The 20,571-nt window shown below is 38.0% G+C and overlaps 1 protein-coding gene across 11 annotated transcripts in view; it reads left to right on the top strand.

Moving 5' to 3' along the window:
- Positions 1–19,786, top strand: part of RAPGEF2 (Rap guanine nucleotide exchange factor 2) — a 193,473-nt gene extending 173,687 nt beyond the window's left edge. For 8 of the 11 annotated variants that reach the window (XM_030012683.2, XM_030012670.1, XM_030012660.2 and 5 more), the window contains 12 exons: positions 797–1,037; positions 1,288–1,671; positions 3,329–3,540; positions 3,625–3,748; positions 4,373–4,396; positions 5,438–5,661; positions 6,516–6,701; positions 8,444–8,596; positions 11,076–11,301; positions 12,964–13,523; positions 16,107–16,412; positions 17,658–19,786. In XM_030012683.2, coding sequence (XP_029868543.1) covers positions 797–1,037; positions 1,288–1,671; positions 3,329–3,540; positions 3,625–3,748; positions 4,373–4,396; positions 5,438–5,661; positions 6,516–6,701; positions 8,444–8,596; positions 11,076–11,301; positions 12,964–13,523; positions 16,107–16,412; positions 17,658–17,683 — 2,666 coding nt within the window. In that variant the 3' untranslated portion in view covers positions 17,684–19,786. Of the gene's footprint in view, positions 1–796; positions 1,038–1,287; positions 1,672–3,328; positions 3,541–3,624; positions 3,749–4,372; positions 4,397–5,437; positions 5,662–6,515; positions 6,702–8,443; positions 8,597–9,625; positions 9,749–11,075; positions 11,302–12,963; positions 13,524–16,106; positions 16,413–17,657 lie in introns of all 11 variants that reach the window. The other 3 variants (XM_030012723.1, XM_030012730.2, XM_030012676.1) reach the window with 3 other exon arrangements.
- The last annotated feature ends 785 nt before the right edge of the window (positions 19,787–20,571 follow it).

Raw genomic sequence — 20,571 nt, 5'->3', positions numbered from 1 at the left:
TGGTCACTTGAAACAATAATATATTTACAACTTGAATATTTGTGAAGTGTTTTTCTATCTCTGGCTGCTTTAGTTCTTAATTACTAAAACATTGGCACAGAGAAATAAAGAGCAAGTTTTCAGTCTGTTACTTACACATTTATTATTATGATTTATATGTATCAAGGATAGAGTATTTTTGATAATTAAGTAATTGGATGCATTAATACTACTGCAGTTTATTTGTGTATACATGCATGCTGGCCATTAAACATGCATCTTCCTAGCTACTTATATGTACATGTTTTCCCTTTGTGTGTCACACTATGGTTGAGTGTCAGGCATAGGTAAATTGTTCTGTTTCCTTAAAAACATCCTTAGGAAGATTGACGCTCCTGTCACTTAATTAGCTTAAACTTCTTATATGTCAGTGTATAGGGTAACGTTGTTGAGTGTCCTTGATTTTTCTCAGACTTAAATGGAATTTACCAGGACTCAACACCTGTGAAAATCAGAATGCTCATTAGTTTGTCTGTCCAGACTTCGGAAACGTTAGCATATTTTTGTGGCCTAACTTCTTTTCCTGGTTATTAATTGAAGTAGTCTTTCATTAAAAAAAACCACAAAAAAACAATAACAACAACAAAAAAAAAAACCCACCCAGCTGTTTTATAAGAAGAAGTGAAACAATGATACTGAAGTAAAAATGATAGCACTAGTAATTAGATTCAGTGTAACTGTTGCTTGTTCTTATACCATTACTTTTTTTTTTTTTTGCTTTACTAAAATGCATACCTTGCATGTAATTTCTTTCCAGACTTACCAGATCAAGTTCTGAGGGTTTTCAAGGCAGATCAGCAAAGTCGCTACATCATGATCAGTAAGGACACAACAGCAAAAGAAGTGGTCATCCAGGCTATCAGGGAGTTTGCTCTCACTGCAACCCCTGATGCATATTCACTATGCGAAGTGTCTGTCACACCTGAGGGTGTGATCAAGCAAAGGAGGCTTCCTGATCAGTTATCCAAGCTTGCTGACAGGATACAGCTGAGTGGCAGGTGAGAGTGGAGACTGTGAGCTAAAGCTAAGCATGCCAGTTTATTAAGTCAAAATCCTGTTAATAGGAGCATTATTTAATTATTAATGTTCTGTTTCTTTACAAGAAATTGGTCCTTATGCAACTTCTGATTAATATCTAGGCCTGGTGAAATTCAGTTTATTCTACGATTCCAACTGGATCATTACTGTAACTTTCACTAGTATTTGAGTATATTGTATGTAGTGTCTTTTTGAATTTTGTTTCTACAGGTATTACCTGAAGAACAACATGGAAACAGAAACTCTTTGTTCAGATGAAGATGCTCAAGAGTTACTAAGGGAAAGTCAAATTTCCCTATTACAGCTCAGTACTGTTGAGGTGGCTACCCAACTCTCCATGAGAAACTTCGAGCTATTCCGTAATATTGAACCCACGGAATACATAGATGACTTGTTTAAACTCAAATCAAAAACAGGTTGCACTAATCTAAAAAAATTTGAAGAGGTGATAAATCAAGAAACATTCTGGGTGGCTTCTGAGATTCTAAGAGAAACCAACCAGCTGAAAAGGATGAAGATCATTAAGCATTTCATTAAGATAGCACTACACTGCAGAGAATGCAAGAACTTCAACTCAATGTTTGCCATCATTAGGTATTGCCCCTTAATTTTACTTCTAAGTAAAATGCAAAGTCTTACTTATGTCAGTCTAAACAAAATGTATTTAACAGAGTAAACCAATTAATACTGCTAACATCAACACTTCGTAATCCAATGAGGGCATTTTCCAGTAATCTGAACTTAACATTGAAATGTTTGCTGAAATATTATTTGGAATGCTACTATTATATACTTATTGATCAAGACAGTGAGGCAAGAGTTATTGGTGAACATGGCACTAGAGAAACTATTGCACTTATTTAAAAACAAAGACCAAAAGAAATGGCAATTATATGAAGAAAAATTATAACATTGTCATAAATGAATGGGTTACTTTCCAAAGGGAGGTCATAATTTTATACATAGTTTCCAGTATCTTGAATTCATTGAGCCATGATATGTTGCCTTTGGTTTTCTTTGTATCAGCGGTTTCTTGGATGGAACTCTGATAAGGGCTACAGGCTGTATATGCTGTATACATATGTAGATGCAGGCTACAATGCTGTATAATAAGCTGTAAATAAAGACCTTCTAATAAGAATTAAGAAAGTACTAAAAATCTCAGACAGAAAACCTTTCTTAGTTTTGGAATGAAAAGGAGGAGAGGAAACTCTAATGTGTGTGTTTATACACATTTTTTTGGTAATGTTCACATTCCCTTTTGAGCCTCCCAAGTTAAGCAGAAAGAACCTAAAAAAAAAAAAAAAAAAAAAAAAAAAACGAAATATTGTCTCTTCTGAAAAAGCTTAAGTAAGTTGCATTAAAATGACAATTTTATCAGTCTCTGGCAAAATCCCATGTAACATTCAATCTATTGATTGAATGTGACACTTTTCTGAACATCGCTGGTTTTGAAATACCATTCAATCAAATGTGGCAAGTTCAAAAGTCAAAGATCTATGCTGATAATCAGTCAGCGTCTCTGAGACATAAAAATCTTGATATTTAGCTCAGCTGTTTCAGCTGATTTCAATGAGAAACAAAAGCAGCCTGCCTGCTTGCAAAAACTTGAATGAAGGGAAGATTCTAGATACCAAACTTTCCCATAGGTAGAAAATGAATAGCAAGACAGGCAATGCCATTAAGGGAAAAAAGCCTGTTTGTTGTATCAGCTACAGCTTCAGAATAACCTTAAATAGATAGTATGTTACAACAATTTGAACCGGACACAACAAAATCAGATAGATTATTGCAGCAAAAAGGTGGGTCACTGTGCTTTCACCACCTAAAGATTATGTAGGTGGAAGATGTTTTCTCCTCCAGTCTGGTAATCTGGAAGGAAGTGGTGATCCTGAGGTACTCCTAGATTATGATATTGTTATCAAATTCAGACCCTGTTCCAAAGTAATAAGTACATACTCTTTATAAGGTTTAACGACTCATCCAAGTGTAACTTTTATCTGTTTATGGTTACATCGTGCAGATATCTCCAGTTTTTATAGCTTTTATAAAAATGATCTTAATTGTTCTGTAATACACGCTGGCAAAAGGAAGTGTTCACTTTCTTTTACTTTATTGACATTGTTGTGCTACGCTGTTCTGGCTATGTGGTACTTCTCCCATACAAAATTTAACATGGTCTTTTCTGGGATTTTTTTGTTTCTTTCTATTGTTCTTGATCTTGTTTGCACTTTTTTTTGTTTGTTTCAAGTGGCCTGAATTTGGCACCAGTTGCAAGGCTCCGAACTACTTGGGAAAAGCTTCCAAGCAAGTATGAAAAACTGTTTCAAGATCTACAGGACTTGTTTGATCCATCTAGGAATATGGCAAAATATCGTAATGTCCTTAACAGCCAAAACCTACAGCCCCCCATTATACCCCTGTTTCCTGTTATCAAAAAAGACCTTACATTCCTTCATGAAGGTAAAAGCAGAAGTACATCATCTTTTACCAGCAAAGGAAAACTAACTCTGCTGCCTAATAACTGATGTTAATTGTTGATTGTAGGAAATGATTCAAAAGTGGAGGGCTTGGTCAATTTTGAGAAGCTGAGAATGATTGCAAAGGAGATACGCCATGTCGGTCGCATGGCATCTGTGAACATGGATCCTGCTTTAATGTTTAGAACAAGGTAAGTGTGTTGTATTAGGCAGAGCTTTTCCCAGCTGAGAGAAGGCTAGGTGTCAGCAAGAGGTGCTTTTCAAGTGCCCCTTGTTGTATTGGAGTAGCATGAGTTCTCTGTTTGTTGTTAACAATTTATCAAAATTATGTGGTGTTCTAAAACTGGAGAAATCATTACACTTTGTGTTTATCAGTATATATTAAAATTTTTTATATTATTCCTTAGCTGCCAGTTACTTCATAAAAATGAGATTCCATCAGTGGGAGGGAGAGGGAGATACTGTCTTGAACACATATGTATTAGTCTGTTTGAAGCATTGACGTATGCCAGCCTTATCATTTTGATTTAGTAGAAGTGGGAATGTATCTGAAAGTGTCAGCTAGTAGTGTTAGAAAATGTGGAGTGAATGCTCTTCGGCTTCATGTTAGACCAGCTTATTGCATACTCTTTTTCTTAATTTGAGCTAGAAGAGTTTGTAATATCTGACTGTATGCCTGAGTCAAGGCTCTTTTTAATGTTTGTGGGCTTCCAGAACTGCTTGTCCTGAGGTCTGGTCTTTTTCTTTCTGAGCTTGTGATCTTTCTCTGTCTCTTCTTAAACCCATGCTTTACTCTTCCTGGCTCTCACTTGCAGGAAGAAGAAATGGAGGAGTTTGGGGTAAGTGGTTGGAGACAACACACACAGACATTCATTCTTCCTTTACCATTTGCATTGTTTCCTACTTGCTATCTTTAATTTTCTGGTGCTTTGACATTTTTTTCTTTTGTTAACCCTTTTTTACTGACAATACATTTTAATCCAGGAGTGCTTTTGCTTTTGAGGTTAAAACACAAAAGTTGTGAATTATTTATAAGTGGTTGTAGATAGGAGTGGGGTGTTCTTCTCCCTCACCTTCAATTTAAATTGCCAAAGGAAGTGACTTTCAGTAAAAGAGAAATTATAAAATGGCAAGGTTGCAACAGCTGAAAATTGCTGTTAACTTATGCCTAATAAGCAATTATCACAATCAAATACAAAAGTTAAAACTTACAGTATCTGCTAAACTAACTTATTTTCAATTCAGCCATCATTTTTACTCTTAACAATTCAGGAACAATGCGTAGCATTCATATAGACATATGTACATTGAAATGTGCATGACATTTATTTCATCATGAACTAGCTGATCATTTTATTTAATAAAAAGCTGTCTTCAACCTAGCAAGTTAAAAGGAAGTTTTATTCTGTAAAACTGAGCTGTACATTTTACATATTGTCTGATTTTAAAAGTATTTAGCTTTCAAAATGCCTTCTGTATATTAATTTAAATGTGAACCTCATCTGTAGTCTTCTGTCAGCATTGCCTTACTGCATGAGCTTTTCCTAATGCTCCAATCTTCTCAGTAGCTGGCTTACGTGAGAGAGCTAGCTTGAATGCATTTCTAGATGTGTGAAGTGATATTGCCTAGTTGGAGCAGAATAGGTTAAAATATTTGTGTAATTAAAATAGTGCCTGTCACAAAGTAAAAAGATTTCCTGACCCTCATCTTTCTATCTGTTATAGCTGTTTGACTTACTGGAATGAGGCATGTGAGCTTTGACCATAGACTGACACTCATGCAATCTTTTGCACGTTTCATGTTTATCAAGTGATACCACATTGGACTAAGTCATACTTCTCCCCTCTTTCCTCCCCCTCCTGCCCCGCCTTCACTCCAGGTCTCTCAGCCAGGGCAGTACAAATGCAGCTGTGCTGGATGTCGCGCAAACGGGGGGTCATAAAAAGCGGGTCCGTCGCAGCTCCTTCCTTAATGCTAAAAAACTGTATGAAGATGCTCAGATGGCACGGAAAGTGAAGCAGTATCTCTCAAACTTGGATCTGGAAATGGATGAAGAGAGCCTCCAGACACTGTCTCTGCAGTGTGAGCCAGCCACCAACACACGTGAGAATTGTCATTTGTTACGGATCTCAAGAAAACTGCTAAATATACCTCTGTTTCTTCAAGGAAGTAATTGGGAACAGTAACTAGACAATGAGGTGGAAAACGATGTATCTAGTCATTTCCAAGTACTGAACATCTATGAATCTTAAGGAAATCATCTTGCAGATTAACAGTATAGGGACATAGCATTTATATAGGAGATAAGGTTTTCAGATGATGCCATGCCGAAGTGCACAAGGGTTCTTTAGACTTGTCCGTACAAAGGATTTGGAGGAGCCAAAAGTTTCTCTACAGTTCTGATGTACTCAGGCTATTGGTGTGAATAGGGTTCGTCATCCTGGATATCTTGACCTTGAGAGGCAAAAGGGGATTTCCTTATGTCCAGGTGTTTCAGAGACACCTGAAGGGCTGTACCTGGCTGCAGCAGAGGGGACCTTATGCTGGATATCTGTTTCATTTTAATTTGAAGGAATGCTGTATCTTATGCCCTTTCCTTCCTTCAGGGTAGCAAACAATAGTACTTATATATCTATTCTAAACCAGTTGTAGTCCTTATGAGAGCCCAGTATAATGTCTGGTCATGTTTTTGACAACTATAACAACAGTAAGTTATGAGAGTTTTACTTTGAGAAAGAGCGTAAATGTTCTTTGATAATGTATATGCTTTAAATGGAGTTAAATCTCCCTCTCTTTTCCTCTTCATCTCTTCTCTCTAAAGGTATCCTACTGCATTAATTGTACAAGTATTTGAGCACCTTAATTATTATTTGGAGGGCTTTGCACTGCTCAGATTAAAACTCCCACAATATTTTTAGCTAGTAGTCATTCTGTGCTTTCTCCCATTTCTTGCAAAGTGCCGAAGAATACAGGAGACAAGCGATCTGGAAAGTCTGAAACGTCACCGGTGGCTCCCCGGGCAGGCATCCAGCAGAAAGTGCAGCAGCAGCAGCAACATAAAGTAAACCAAGCATTGCAGGTCCCTGCCGTATCTCTTTATCCCTCTCGCAAGAAAGTGCCGGTCAAAGACCTCCCACCATTTGGTAAGTGGAGCAATGAAGCATTTGGCTTAATACTCTGAAGTTTGCTTATGTCAGGGAGACATTTTTAATCAAATAAGATTGAGACATTTATTTCTGGTAGTATTATATGCAGGTTATGCCAGTTCATGCAGTGTGTCTGCATAATTCTCTTCTCTAGAAATGGAAAGAAAGAAATCTTGGAAAGCATCCTGTCAATTTAAAGCATTTACCTGTTACTAGCAGCTGGAAAAAATGAATGTTTCTGACTGTCTGCCCTAGGATCTTGTCTTATCTTTTCCAAAGGGATTAGTGACTTGGAGTTTTTGAGTGACCCATCTGAGATGCCTCAGAAGTTTTGGTGTTTTTTCAGAAGCTGAACATTTAATGTGAAATTCAGGCCTGCTCAAACTGGTAGTCCTGTTAGAAGTGTAGGCCTGAAGTTTCCTGTTGAGAATTGTCCCTTTGGCTTCTGTTCCCTAGTGCTTTTTTATTGTTATTCAGTCATTGCTGCCTTCATGTCGCTCAGAAAGATACCGGACTATAGGAATTTCTTCCAATCTGATTTCCAAATCTGTGTTCCAGCATGTGTACCTAACATATGTGTGTTATTAAAGAACTTCTTACATATCACCTAAAGTACAGTAATATTCCTAATAAGATATGTAGCATAACTGGCCCTTCCTGTTGCATGATAGTAATTTCATAAGAGCTTAATTCTGATATCACTTTGTATTAGTTTTACTTGTGCATAGCTTAGGCTGCTAGGGAAACATTAGAACCAGCAAAATGAGCAAGAAACAATTTAATATTCGTCTAGTTCTTGTTGATTTTGCCATTAAATTTTAATCTTAAAAGGACTTTGAAGCACCATAGACTGCGTTTTTGTTCATGGTGGGGATGTTTCTGATAATTGACTAGGTTATGTTGATGAAGCAGCTGTAAATTATTGATAGCAGCATTGTGATCCAACAGATCGAAGATAAATTCTGTAGACTGCTTGAAAATAACCTCTACCACAAACATTGGCAAAACTGTCAGAGAAGCTCCATCTTCACTTTTAAGACTGTCCCAGGGTGGATTTTTGGGAAGAGGGGAAGAGAAAGATGGATAAATGTTGCCCAAGAAAAGCAATTGTTGATGCCCTAGATCTTTACATCATACATCATCCTCAGGATGTTTTTACTCTCTAGTTTCCCAAAATAAGCTGGTGCAGAGGTAGTTCTCAAAAATGAAAGGAGAAAGGCAGCTGCAGGATGGCCTTGTTTTGTAAACCTAATCTATCTTCTTTCCAGCTTTCTTTGACCTTCTAGGCTACTCTGAATAGAAAAGGAACAGGAGAACAGTTTCAATTTCTTACTATATAAACTGTCACTAACCAGTGAGATTTGTGTTTGTTTGTATTCAACATAATTTTAGTTCAAGTTTCTCAGTAACCATTACTATGCATATCCTTGATTTATATATTGTATAGACAGTATTCTGCAACACCAAATCTGCATTGTGTTTTCCGTGACAAATTATTTATTTTAGGCAGCCGGAATGAAAGACTGGCCGCACTAATATGCAGAAATGAAGTGATATATTTTAAACAGAAGTAGGTTTAATTGTTTTGCTTCATTTAAGCTGTTGTCAGAAACTCACAAACAGGAAAAAAAAATCTAGGTTTTTTTCCTGTATGGTGTCTGCTCTATAAATGCATTGCAAAACAGAAAGATGTATTTATACTGGACTTTACATCTGCCTACATTAATTCTTATTTAAAGGCATTAACTCCCCACAAGCTTTAAAGAAAATTCTTTCCTTATCTGAAGAAGGAAGTTTGGATCGTCACAAGAAACAATCTGAAGACACGGTTTCAAGTGCGTCTTCGCAGCTGTCTTCTCCTCCCACTTCACCACAGAGCTCTCCAAGGAAAGGTATTAGACGTGCAATACTTCTCATCCTGTTTTCTGAAGCTCATAGACTTTGGAAACTTCTGAGAGAGAATGTGGGCACTCAGGATAAACTACTGCTGCTTCTATTTTTGTCACGTGGTCAGCAAGAGGGCAGGAAGCGTAGTGCAGAGTGGGTTACGTGAAAGGATACCTGGGAACCTGATTTCAGGGATACCTGAAAGCCCTCTGGTTAGCAAAAGCCAGGAAAGATAGCCTGATCTGATACAGGATTTGATGCAGTAGGTCACTCTCACTGCAGCTGCTTCTGACAAAAATATTCCCATCATCAGTGTTTCCTGTCAGTGGAAGGATGTGCAGATTGGAACTTAAAATCTTTGTACAGCATTGAGCACACTAGCCTATTAGAGGAATTATTTGCTGTGTCATACATCTGGATGGGATATGACCTATGTATGACAGGCAAGCTAAAGATACTTGGAATTTGAATCACTAATACGCGATGTTTTACTAGCAGCCTGATTATTCAAACAATATATATGGATATTTGAGGAATGGTATTACACATTGGAGCTTTTTTGACTGAGTTCTTTTTAAGTGACTTCATAGAATTATTTTTTTAAGGTGAATGTAGGACTTTAAAGGGATTTTTTTTTTAAGCCTGTTTGTTTTTTCATTGTACTTGTTCTGGTTATGATTTGACAAAACAGAGAATGGAGGCATTTTCCTGTAGTTTAAACAAACAAAAAAACCCGTTCCTTTGGAAGTATGATAGCCTAGCTGTATGCAGATAACTTCTAAGTTATTCTATTTTCAGAATATCATAAAAGTTCAGTTTAACACTTACATAATGTAACACTATGGTAAAATATATATATATTGGGGTTGCATCCCCATGATAGAAGTTCAGAATGCTAAAGAGATGAGTGTGTTGGAGACTTCCCTGTAGCAATAACTTTCTCTAAACTGCACGAGCATTTGATACTTATGTGAGTATCACTTTTTCTACTTTCTTATTAAATGGATAGCTAAGCCCTTTTCTTAACGTGATAGGTGGCAGTGCTGATCATTTGAGGCCTTATGGATCCAGACTAACAGAGCTAACCAGTTGGTCCTCTCCTCTTGGAAGTGAGAACAGTAACAAGAATAACAATTCACCAAAGATCTCTGGGATAGGTGGGGCTTATGGAAACAAAATGGGAAAAAGTAAGTCCAATTGGATAAGCAGAGATCTGAAAGTGGGAGAGATGAATATGTCAAGAAAGTGCAAATGCCTATCCAAAATCTCTATTGAAGTGATATTTACTAAGGTCAGATGGAGGAGAATGTTATGTAGAGAAGATTTAGATTATCACCTCGAGTCCTTGTAAACTATCATCATGATTTCTCCCAAATACTACATTAGTAAAGAGTAAATTTATATAATTATTGTCAGGCCTGTGCATTTCATGAAAAAGGAATTGGGATTCTGTACTTGGCTCATAGTGGGAAAAGTACTTTATTTTTGCAAAAAGCAAATCATAAACATGATTATAAATTAAAAAAAAAAAAATCCTTCATTTGGTGGTGACATGAATCTAATGGTATGTCCTTTCAGACAAAAACTGTATGTTCTTTCAGACAAAAATGGCAACATTAATTCCATGTTCTCAGCAAGTGAATTGGGATAGATCAGTTTGAAGTCATCTTGACACTTATGTGTAGACTGAAAGCAAAAAATGAAAACTGCAGTTACCTGTGGATGTATGTTGTTGAATGATCTTTAACTTAGCTGGCAAGAGCATTCAGCACAACTTTGTTTAATACTAAAACAAAAGCTAAATTTGCTGAACTTGCCTCTGTGACATGGTTTGCAGATTTTGTCTCAGTCTGGCAGTGTCAATGCTACCTCCAGGTTACAGTATAATTCTGGTAATATATGCTATTTGGAATGTAATTAGTTAGCAAAGTACCACAAAGCAAGCTTGAAAATCTGGCCCTCTCTCAGCCAAGATATGTAATAACCAGTCAGCCCAGACATCTGGGCTTCATGTTGTATCTGTTGTTCGTCTCTGAAATGTAGCTTTGCAGAACAGAAAAACTGTGTGAGAGGGTCTCTTGGATTACTTTAAGCAGTAATCTTGTCCAGGGCATCTCCTTCATTCCAATTTTGGAGACAGTGTTTATGTACAGGCAGTTTTTTGAGAAGTGAGATTTCATAATGCAGGGATACAAGTATGATGATGCATTTGAAAATAATTTGGGGGATGAGGGCAGAGAAGAAGGGAAGGTGAGCAGTTAGTTTCTAAATGAGTAGTGCCTGTTCCCACAATCTTAAACCTCTTACTAAGAGACAGAATACATGTTGCCACACAGTTCTGCTATGTATCTATCTTTTGCAGTGCTGCTTCTGTGTAAATGTAGTCATAGTTTTGATTTACTGTGGTAGCAGTATGGCTGGCTGCCTGGCAATAACTGAGCAGGCTCCTCAGAGAGTCTGATTAACATGACATTCCCTTTGCAGGCTATACTTTGGCTCCTAGCGGCACAGTGGATAACTTTTCAGATTCTGGTCACAGCGAAATTTCTTCCAGATCTAGTATTGTCAGCAATTCCTCTTTTGACTCTATGCCAGTCTCCCTGCATGATGAGAGGAGACAGAGACATTCTGTCAGCATCGTGGAGACAAATCTTGGTGTGGGAAGGATTGATAGAAGAATCATGATTGAACCAGATCAATACAGCTTAGGGTAGGAATTTTATTTGTGCTTACTTACATTATACTTTCATATAGTGTGTGTGTGGCATGTCTGTGTATATTTGTTCATGTAACTTTCCCTGTATCTCTCTCAAATATTTTTTTTTCTTCCCTGCCCTTAAAAACTATTTCAGTGCTGTGTTTTGTGATAATGCTCCATTTTCTGACAAGAAAAGGTTTTGTACTCCTTAGCGTGTGATGAGGTCTACAACAGTAAGGCTTTACCTCAGTAGACCTTACCATCTGAGCATTTACTAGTGCTGTAGATTATCCTCTTTATGGCAGACTAGTATCCTAGCCTGTTTTCTGGATGGGGAATTAACTGAATTAAATGAGAAATTATTCATACAATTTTTCAGTGATGAAGCTGAGAACAGAAAAAGCTAGTAATTTTCCAGTCTGTTTCATAGAAAAGTGCATATTTATCTAACTCAAAAATATTTTACCCCAAATATTTCTTCTAGTCAACAGTAATTGGAAGCTAAAATTCACATTAGGCTGCTGGTTTTCTAGGTAATTTTCTAGGTAATTAACTTCTGTAATGGTAGGGAAGCTAGTGCTGTGAGGAGTTGTCTAAATCTCTAGCAGTGAGCCTTGGTCTAAAAATAATTGGAGCTCTGCCTCCTATTTAGTCTCCACTTACTTTTCTGAGCTGTTACTTGGATGCTTCAGTCCTCTGAATGGTTCCAGGGGTTTTAATCCTGCAGGGTCTGTGGATGGCAGGCCTGTTCCAAAACTGGTGTACTTCAGCTTTGGAAATCCCAGGCTATACAAACTCTTTAATTGGATGCCTTAAATATTTGGAAGAGCAGGGTTCCAGTCTGCATAGGAGGCTGCCCTGGAAGGATAAATCCCAGGAGCCTGGAGAGCTGCTAAACAAAAGTGGCACTTTGTCGGTTTTCTCTACTGCTATGTAAGTGATAGTGTCAGGCTTATTTAATTGCTGAAAGTCTACAGAGAGCATACTTGCTCTATGAAGTAGCATGTGTTTCCAAAATTAAGGTTAAAATACATTTTCATTTGTAAGAAATGTTGAAAAGGTGGCTTTCAGAGTTTCCGAAGCAAAAAAAAAAAAAAAAAAAAAAAAAAAAAAAAACCAAACCCCAAAAAACCTGAAAAGCTGAAATCTAAACATGAATATCAGCCACCTCCTGCTAAAACTCTGTTTCTCCCTTTTAATCCTTTGCTTTGCATGGCTGGAAAAGCACTAGGAACCCAATCTATCAGTCTGTTCCCCTTTATATATGTCAGTGCAGTTTGCCTGTCTTAAAGGGCTGCTGCAAAGTTAAGATTTTACCTTTTGAAATTACACCACTGAAGTGTTAATTTTTGTCAAGATATCTATCCAGTAATTTTTGTTTGTTTGTTTTATTGAGGATGAGCTTGAAAGGAAATTGTTCTATTATCAAAATTGAATTAGTCATTAATGCAAATAATACTTAATATAAATTGCTTCAAAACCTTCATTCATTGAATCATAGAATGGTTTGGGTTGCAAGGGACCTTTTAAAGGTCATCTAGTCCAACCCCCCGATATGTTTGCTTTTCTCTTGATTGTTGAATTCTTCATGTGTCTTGTAAATTATCTCCAATTCCAACGCTGGATTTATTTATTTTTTTTTTTTTTTTTATTCCCTCATCAATGTGCATCTAGCTCATATGCACCACTGTCAGAGACCAGAGGCCTGTATGCTGGAGCAACTGTGCTTTCTTCTCCTAGTACAGAAGAACTGTCACAGGATCAGGGGGACAGAGCTTCGCTCGATGCAGCTGACAGTGGCCGTGGTAGCTGGACTTCATGTTCGAGCGGTTCTCATGACAACATACAAACAATACAGCACCAGAGAAGCTGGGAGACTCTGCCTTTTGGACATGCTCATTTCGATAGTTCAGGCGATGGGGCAGGACTGTGGGCCTCGGGCAGTCATATGGACCAGCTGATGTTCCCTGATCATGGCACAAAGTATGGCAGGCAAAGTCAAGGTAGGGAGGGCCTTGATCAAGCACAGTCCAGAGCAAGCTGGGCATCCTCGACAGGATACTGGGGAGAGGACTCGGAAGGTGATACAGGTACCATAAAGCGGAGGGGTGGGAAGGATGTTTCAATTGAAGCTGAAACCAGTAGCATAACATCTGTACCAGCAGAGGAGTCAAAGCCAGCTCCCATGCCCACTCATATAGCAGTATCATCAAGTAGTACAAAGGGGCTTATTGGTAAGTTAAGTTTTGTTTGCCGTGAAGTATTTTAATTCATTTGCTTGTGATTCTTTGTATTGTTCTAAAACTGCGTTTCTTTTGTCTGGGTTGATTTTTTTTTTTTTTTTTTTTTTTTTTTTTAAAAGCAAAACCAAACATTTTGCAGTGTCTCTCCTTTAACGGTGCATTTATTGCTAGGGAATATATCACTTATTGTTGATTCTCAGTTCTGGCAGCATCTTTGGGTTTCAAGAGAGCCTGCCATACATCAAAAAACTAGCTCAGCTGCTGGACATTGTTTTGAGAGGTTGGTGTATTTAGGTGTCTGTTCTGAAATGTGAGTTTCTCTTCACAGTAAGGCTTCACGTTCTGTGTTCAGAAATCTTAATGAATGTGGCCTGATTTTTTTAGAAGTTTTACTTTATACATCTGTATGACTTGTCTGATAATTGTGAAGATTCCTTACTTCTGAAAATGGCATCACTTTGTGCTTAAATACCAACTGAGATGTTTCTTTGGACTGCTGAAACTGAAGAGGTTCCTGAGAAGTTAGAGCTAGAATACATTTATAATCATTCAGCAAAAGAAAGATCAGATAATATCTAAAATAATATGAAGGTGTCCTTGGCAGAGCTTAACGTTTTTCTCATACTGTTCCTTCTACACATTGCAGTCCTTGTGCCATCCAAGACCTCTGCATTTTTGCCTCTTTCCTTCCTTTCATTCCCCTTCACTTTGCCTTTCTTCAGGTTAATATGAAGAACTATCTAAAAGCCGTTTTGTGCTGACACAGCTGAAAAAGTCTGCCAGATTGAGGTCATGCTGAGACCACTGTGATAAACTGCTTTTCCATTTTCTGCCCAAGTATATTGCTTAGCAGTGGCCCATTGCCTCAAAGCTTGGGTACAGATCTGAATCCCTGAACTACGAAGAGGAGGAAGCTGTGGAGTTCAGGACTCCAGGTTCAGATTCATGCCACTCTCTAATTTTACTCTTTGATACCCTTCGTTTCCACCAGAATGTGGAACAAGCGTGCTTCCAAACTTGCATCTCAAGGCAGTACTTGCCACTACGTTTTTAGAGACTTGAGAGAACGTGAAAGAGACCTGAAAATTCAAACCACAAACTTCCATGCACTTCAGTACTATTAACTAATTATCCTGCAAATGTAACTGTGCATATCACTGTCCAACAGAAGCCGCTATTTTTACATGATTCTTTTGCACTGAATAGACATTGATCTCTTGCAGCAGTATTTCAATAGAATTTTTTTACAGAATTTCTTCTGCATCAATGTTACTTTTCAGAAATCTTTGAATAAAATTTCTCAGAAACTTCTTCATGCTGCTTTGCTCAGTTAAAACAGTTTGTCCGAGAAAAATACCTAGATTCTATTGGAAATTATTTGGTTTTGTTATAATACCAAGACTTTATTTTTAGTCCATAAAAACTCGCATCCAAGTAGCACCAGTTCAGCTTAAGCTTGTACTGCCCTCTCAGTCAATTCCATGGTGCCTAATGCAGGGTGATGTTGTCATCACCACTTGTGCAAGAATATACAGTGTATGACAAGCTGTGGAGAGTAAATTGTCTGTGTCAGTAGTTTTTTCCTGCTGTGTTTGCCTTTGTTCTGTAAGTTAAGTGGTCATGTGTTGTTGAAGGGCTAGACCCACAAAAAGTGTTCAGTATCAAAGTCCCAGCTGAATTCTTTAAGTACGTAACTCCAAAATAGAGAGTCATGCCTATCTGCTGTGTGTCCCCGCAGATGCTTAAAATTCTTAATTGCTGTTTCCTCCCTTGAAGTTCTCTGCAAGAGAGAACTTCTAAGTATGCACAGAGTTAAGTCTTGTTTAGCTAAACAGTTATGCCTCAATAAGATCCACAAACTAGGTGGTGGTCTATATCTCCTATATAAAATCATTTTCAATCATTGTTCTTAGGGGCATACTTTCAAGTTTCAATTTTGTAGAGAATACAACCATAAGAGCAGTGGGCAGTAGTGCATATAGAAAGTATCACGATGAAGCCCACTTCTCTTTCTTACCTTTTGCAATTGTAGCTTATGTCTCATTAAGTAGTAAGATTTGTAGGAAGAAATAATGTATCAGGTGCCTTCCCTCCCACCCCCGCAAGATGCTGAAAACAAGAGAGATGAGCTCTTGGGTACAAAGCCCATCTTCAGGATTAAGACAGTCATGTGTTGGGGGAGATGGCAGTATTCCTGATGTTTGCCACTTCTGTGGACTCTTGAGTCTTCCACGGTACTTTGATCAGAGTATGTTTTGTTCTATACAATTGATGGAACAGCTTCAGTTGCTAGGTTTGAACAAATTCCCCATGTAATTTGGTGAATTTTTAGACTAATGCTTCACTACTGGAAGAATAGCTATATCCTGTGTATGTTGTATATTCTGTACTTTCTTGCATGGTTTATTTTTCAAGATCTCATTGTCTACCGTATGGTAGTTAACTTTTGTCCTTCAGATTTTCTTCTCCTGGGCTGTTGAGTTGGTTGATGTTTATTTAACTTTCACTGTTCATTTTCCTTTGAGCAGTTTTCCTCTTACTGTCTCTTATACTAATCTGTTCTTTTTCCTGCAGCACGAAAAGAGGGTCGATACCGGGAACCACCTCCAACTCCTCCTGGTTACGTAGGAATACCTATTGCTGAGTTTGCAGAAGGTGGTTCCCATCCAACCAGAAAGCCTCCAGATTACAACATAGCACTTCAGAGGTCTAGAATGGTGGCGCGGACATGTGAGACTCATGGGACATCAACTCCACAGCAGCAGTCACATGGCCATTCAACTAGCAGGCCTGTGAACAAACCCCAGTGGCATAAACCAAATGAGTCAGATCCACGTCTTGCTCACTATCCATCTCAAGGGTTTTCCACAGAGGAAGATGGTAAATTGCTAATTGTTAGATTTTGAGTTTGCTGCATGCAAAAATGGTCAATGCTTTCACAGACACAAAGCAAATGACACAAATGTGTTCTGCTATAGAAATTCTTGCCATAATTTGAGCTCTCTTCCATCTTTCAAAACTTGCTATTTATTAACTTTTTGGAAGGGGAGGAATTCAGTTCATCCTAAATATATAATTTAAAATTGGGAGTGTAGGTCCACCTGAATCTTGGACAAACAAGCAGCTGGCTTAGGCAACTTCTGTGGAGGTGCCTATGTTCACCAGGTACAGCCCTGCCTGCCCTGAAAGTTTCCAGCGTACCTAATTTTGGCACTAACCATGTATTTTAACAGTCAAAAATGTATCCTGGTCTATAGAGTACCTGCCCATCTGTCCCATAGAGCATTGTTGGTCAGGTTTATTTGGACAGTCACTCACATTCTACCTGAAACTCTTACACTGTGGACACTTCCACACCACTGCTTCACGTAATGAGCCCACTACTCTTTTGCTACCTCACTTGCCCAAGTATGTCTGCATCTTTATGCTTTAGCTCAATTATAATGATAGAAAGATTATGTAGACATAGTCTTTCTGTTTTTCTATGGAGTGCAAGCGTAGCTGGATTGCATCTTTAGGGCTAGGTGCTCAAAATTTAGGCAGGGCAGTGCCTAAATCACACATTTGAGTGCTTTGTTTTGCTTAATGATAGAAAGGCTAATGTTCCCCTTCCTTCCCTAACTGCTTAGTTACTAAGGTTTTATGTGCAGGATGAACTCTGTAGTTGAACATGATGGAAAAAAATGAAATCTACTTTAATCGAATTGCCTCAAACTTTGAGAATTACCATGACAGAGAATTTTAATTGTTTCTACCAATGATGACTAAAGCTGCACTCAATTTTTATGCAATCTTAATTTAAATAAATCATAGATATATTCAGGGAAAAAATGTAAGATGGCTTTATGAAGCTATTGGATATCTAGGAGTAGCTGTTGTGTTCCTCAGGCTGAGAAACTGCACCTCGCTCAGTTATAGCAATTGTCTTATTTTCTTCGAGAACAAAATTACAAAGGAATGTTTCTCATGAGACCTGAAATGTAGAGATATTTAGATTGTTTTAAAATATATACCTAATACAACGAAATGGAAAACACATGAGCACAGTACAGGTTGTTTCATTCAGTAGCAGTCTTGTTCCACATGAACTAAATTCTGTTTTCCCCTATCCTATTGTGTTTGCAGAAGATGAACAAGTCTCTGCTGTCTAAGACTTGGGCTTTTCTGGATCCAGAGTGAGCCACCTTAAAGGAGAGCACAAGAAGACGTCCCTAGAATAGGAGCCTTGGAACTATAGTTAAAGGATGGTGGACCTATTTGCCTCCTTCCCTGCCTTAAAGCAGCATGGGGCTTCTTCCTCTGCCCCTCCCCCTTCTGTCCCCTCTCCCCTTGCATGTGAAATACTGTGAAGAAATCGCCCTGGCACTTTTCAAACTGTGTTGCTTGAAATGCACAGTGCAGCAATCTCCAAGCTACCACTGTCGCTGTCTGCCACATCACACAGTATCATTCCAAATTCCAAGATCATCACATCAGGATGATTAACTCTGGCTGCACTTCCCAATGCCTGGAAGGGTTTTTTGTTTTTAAATCTTCCTTTTAGATTTTAATCACAATCCTAGCACTTAGTCTCATTGGGATAATGAGATAAGCTAGTTGTCAAATTACATTTGGCCTTTAACCTACAAAGAGAAAAATGCATTGAAATCCTTCAAGGAGGCAGTGCTTTTTTGCTTGTTTACAATGCCTTTGTTACGATTTTGTATGTTTGTGTTTCGGAGATCAAATACTGCATCTGCGTAGTAATTACAGTATTATTTCATACCTGTAAGTAGGGTTGCCAGCCTGAGCTCCTGGAAAGAATATTGCTATCACGTGGCTGAGCAGGGCAGAAGGGAAGACAGAGGTTACGGGATGCAGCCTTTGCTTGACCGTCTCGCTTCACTCTTAATGTGCCCCACCCTGGAACCTTCAAAAGTTTGTAAATGTTAGCATTAATAGCATCCTCAGCCGGGTCTGGCGTAAATGCAGAAACACATGCTTGCAACTGGCCGGTGATGGAAGAGGACACTGTGTGTTTCATACCTGTGCCTTGCGTAATACAGGATGGCATACTAAAAAAGAAAGTGTCCCATTCTAATGAGACAGACGGCAACCCCACCTTTAAGTTATATATTATTTTTATTATTTTTTTTTACTATATAGTAGTTATATTAAAAGAAAAATTAACTGGATAACATTGCAGTGAAGGCAAGTTGGGATGTCACAGCTCGTGTCAGCTGTTAACACTGATCTAATAACCTCCATCTATTGACTTTGGCATTAGGGGATAAACGAGCCTTTAAGTAATGAAAAATAACATGTTTAGATTTGCCAGCCTTTGCAATGCAGAAATAGTCACAACTGTTAATGGCTTCATGGAACACTGCATGTGTAGAGAAGGCCAATGTGTAGCAACCACCTGCTCACAGCTGCTATTAACCCTATAATGACTGAAATGACCCTCCCCTCTATTTTTGTGTTGTTTTTGCACAGACTCCGGAGAAGTGAAGGCTGCCAATCCGAGTAGTACTCAAATGTGAGGAACTGCTGGTCTTGGATTTTTTTTTTTTTTTCCATTGAACTCAGCTGATCATATTGATCAGTAGATAAACGTAAATAGCTTCAACTTTTAAAGATCAAATTGCAGTGTTTTTTCACTGTATCAAACAAATGTCAGTGCTTTATTTAATTCTCTCTCCTGTAATCATAGCTTTTGTCTATTTGCTTATATATCACATTGTCAATTATGCATTTGTAATTTTACATGTAATATGCATTATTTGCCAGTTTTATTCTCAAGGCTATGGACCTCATGTGCATATAGAAATACAAAATCCTAGCTCTATCACAAGTTGCACAAATGTTATATAAGCATTAAGTAATTGTAGACCATAGGACTGCTAATCTCAGTTCGCTCTGTGATGTCAAGTGCAGAATGTACAATTAACTGGTGATTTCCTCATACTTTTGATACTACTTGTACCTGTATGTCTTTTAGAAAGACATTGGTGGAGTCTGTATCCCTTTTGTATTTTTAATACAATAATTGTACATATTGGTTATATTTTTGTTGAAAATGGTAGAAATGTACTATGTTTATGCTTCTACATCCAGTTTGTATGAAGCTGGAAAATAAATAAATATAACATTAATGAAGTCCATATTGATTCTTATGCATTTTACATGTTCCACATACTTGAACAAATTTATGAAAAAATTTTACTTCTCTGTGTATTAATATTAAAGGGACATTGCCAAGTGATGTGGGCAAACCATTGGTGTGGAGTTTTTCTTAATATACAGTTGTGCTGCTGATCATTGTTGAAAAGTTTGGTGTGTGTACTGCTGAATGAGAATGACTGAGATGTTATGTGTCTCCAGCAGAAACATCTGAGATGCCAAAAAAGGAGTATAGGTATGGTCTTAGGTATATATAGAATGTAAACAGTTTTAAAGGAAAGATTGTGTTGATTTTATATTCTGAATGGTGTAAAAGTAAGGAATACATGTATCATGGTTTAACCCCAGCCAGTAACTAAGCACCACACAGCTGCTCACTCACTGCCCCCCACCCAGTGGGATGGGGGAGAGAATCAGAAGGAAAAAGGTAAAACTTGTGGGTTGAGATAAGAACAGTTTAATAGGACAGAAATGAATAAAATAATAGTTATAATAATTACCATAATAAAATGACAAGAATAATACAAAAATAATTGGAATATACAAAACAAGCAATGCACAATGCAATTGCTCACCACTTGCCAACTGATGCCCAGTTAGTTCCCAAGCAGTGATCCCCCCAGGCCACCTCCCTCCAGTTTTTATACTGGGCATGACGCTACATGGTATGGAAAACCCCTTTGACCAGTTTGGGTCAGCTGTCCTGGCTGTGTCCCCTTCCAGCTACTTGTGCCCCTCCAGCCGCCTTGCTGGCTATAAACATTACTTAGCAACAACTGAAAATGTCAGTGTGTTATCAACATTCTTTTCATACTGAACCCAAACCACAGCACTATAACAGCTACTAGGAAGAAAATTAACTCTATCCCAGCCGAAA

This window comes from Aquila chrysaetos, chromosome 1 (genome assembly GCF_900496995.4).
Source record: "Aquila chrysaetos chrysaetos chromosome 1, bAquChr1.4, whole genome shotgun sequence".
Taxonomy (NCBI): domain Eukaryota; kingdom Metazoa; phylum Chordata; class Aves; order Accipitriformes; family Accipitridae; genus Aquila; species Aquila chrysaetos.
The sequence above is the reverse complement of the archived record's forward strand: the minus strand, read 5'-3'. Positions and strand labels throughout refer to the sequence as shown.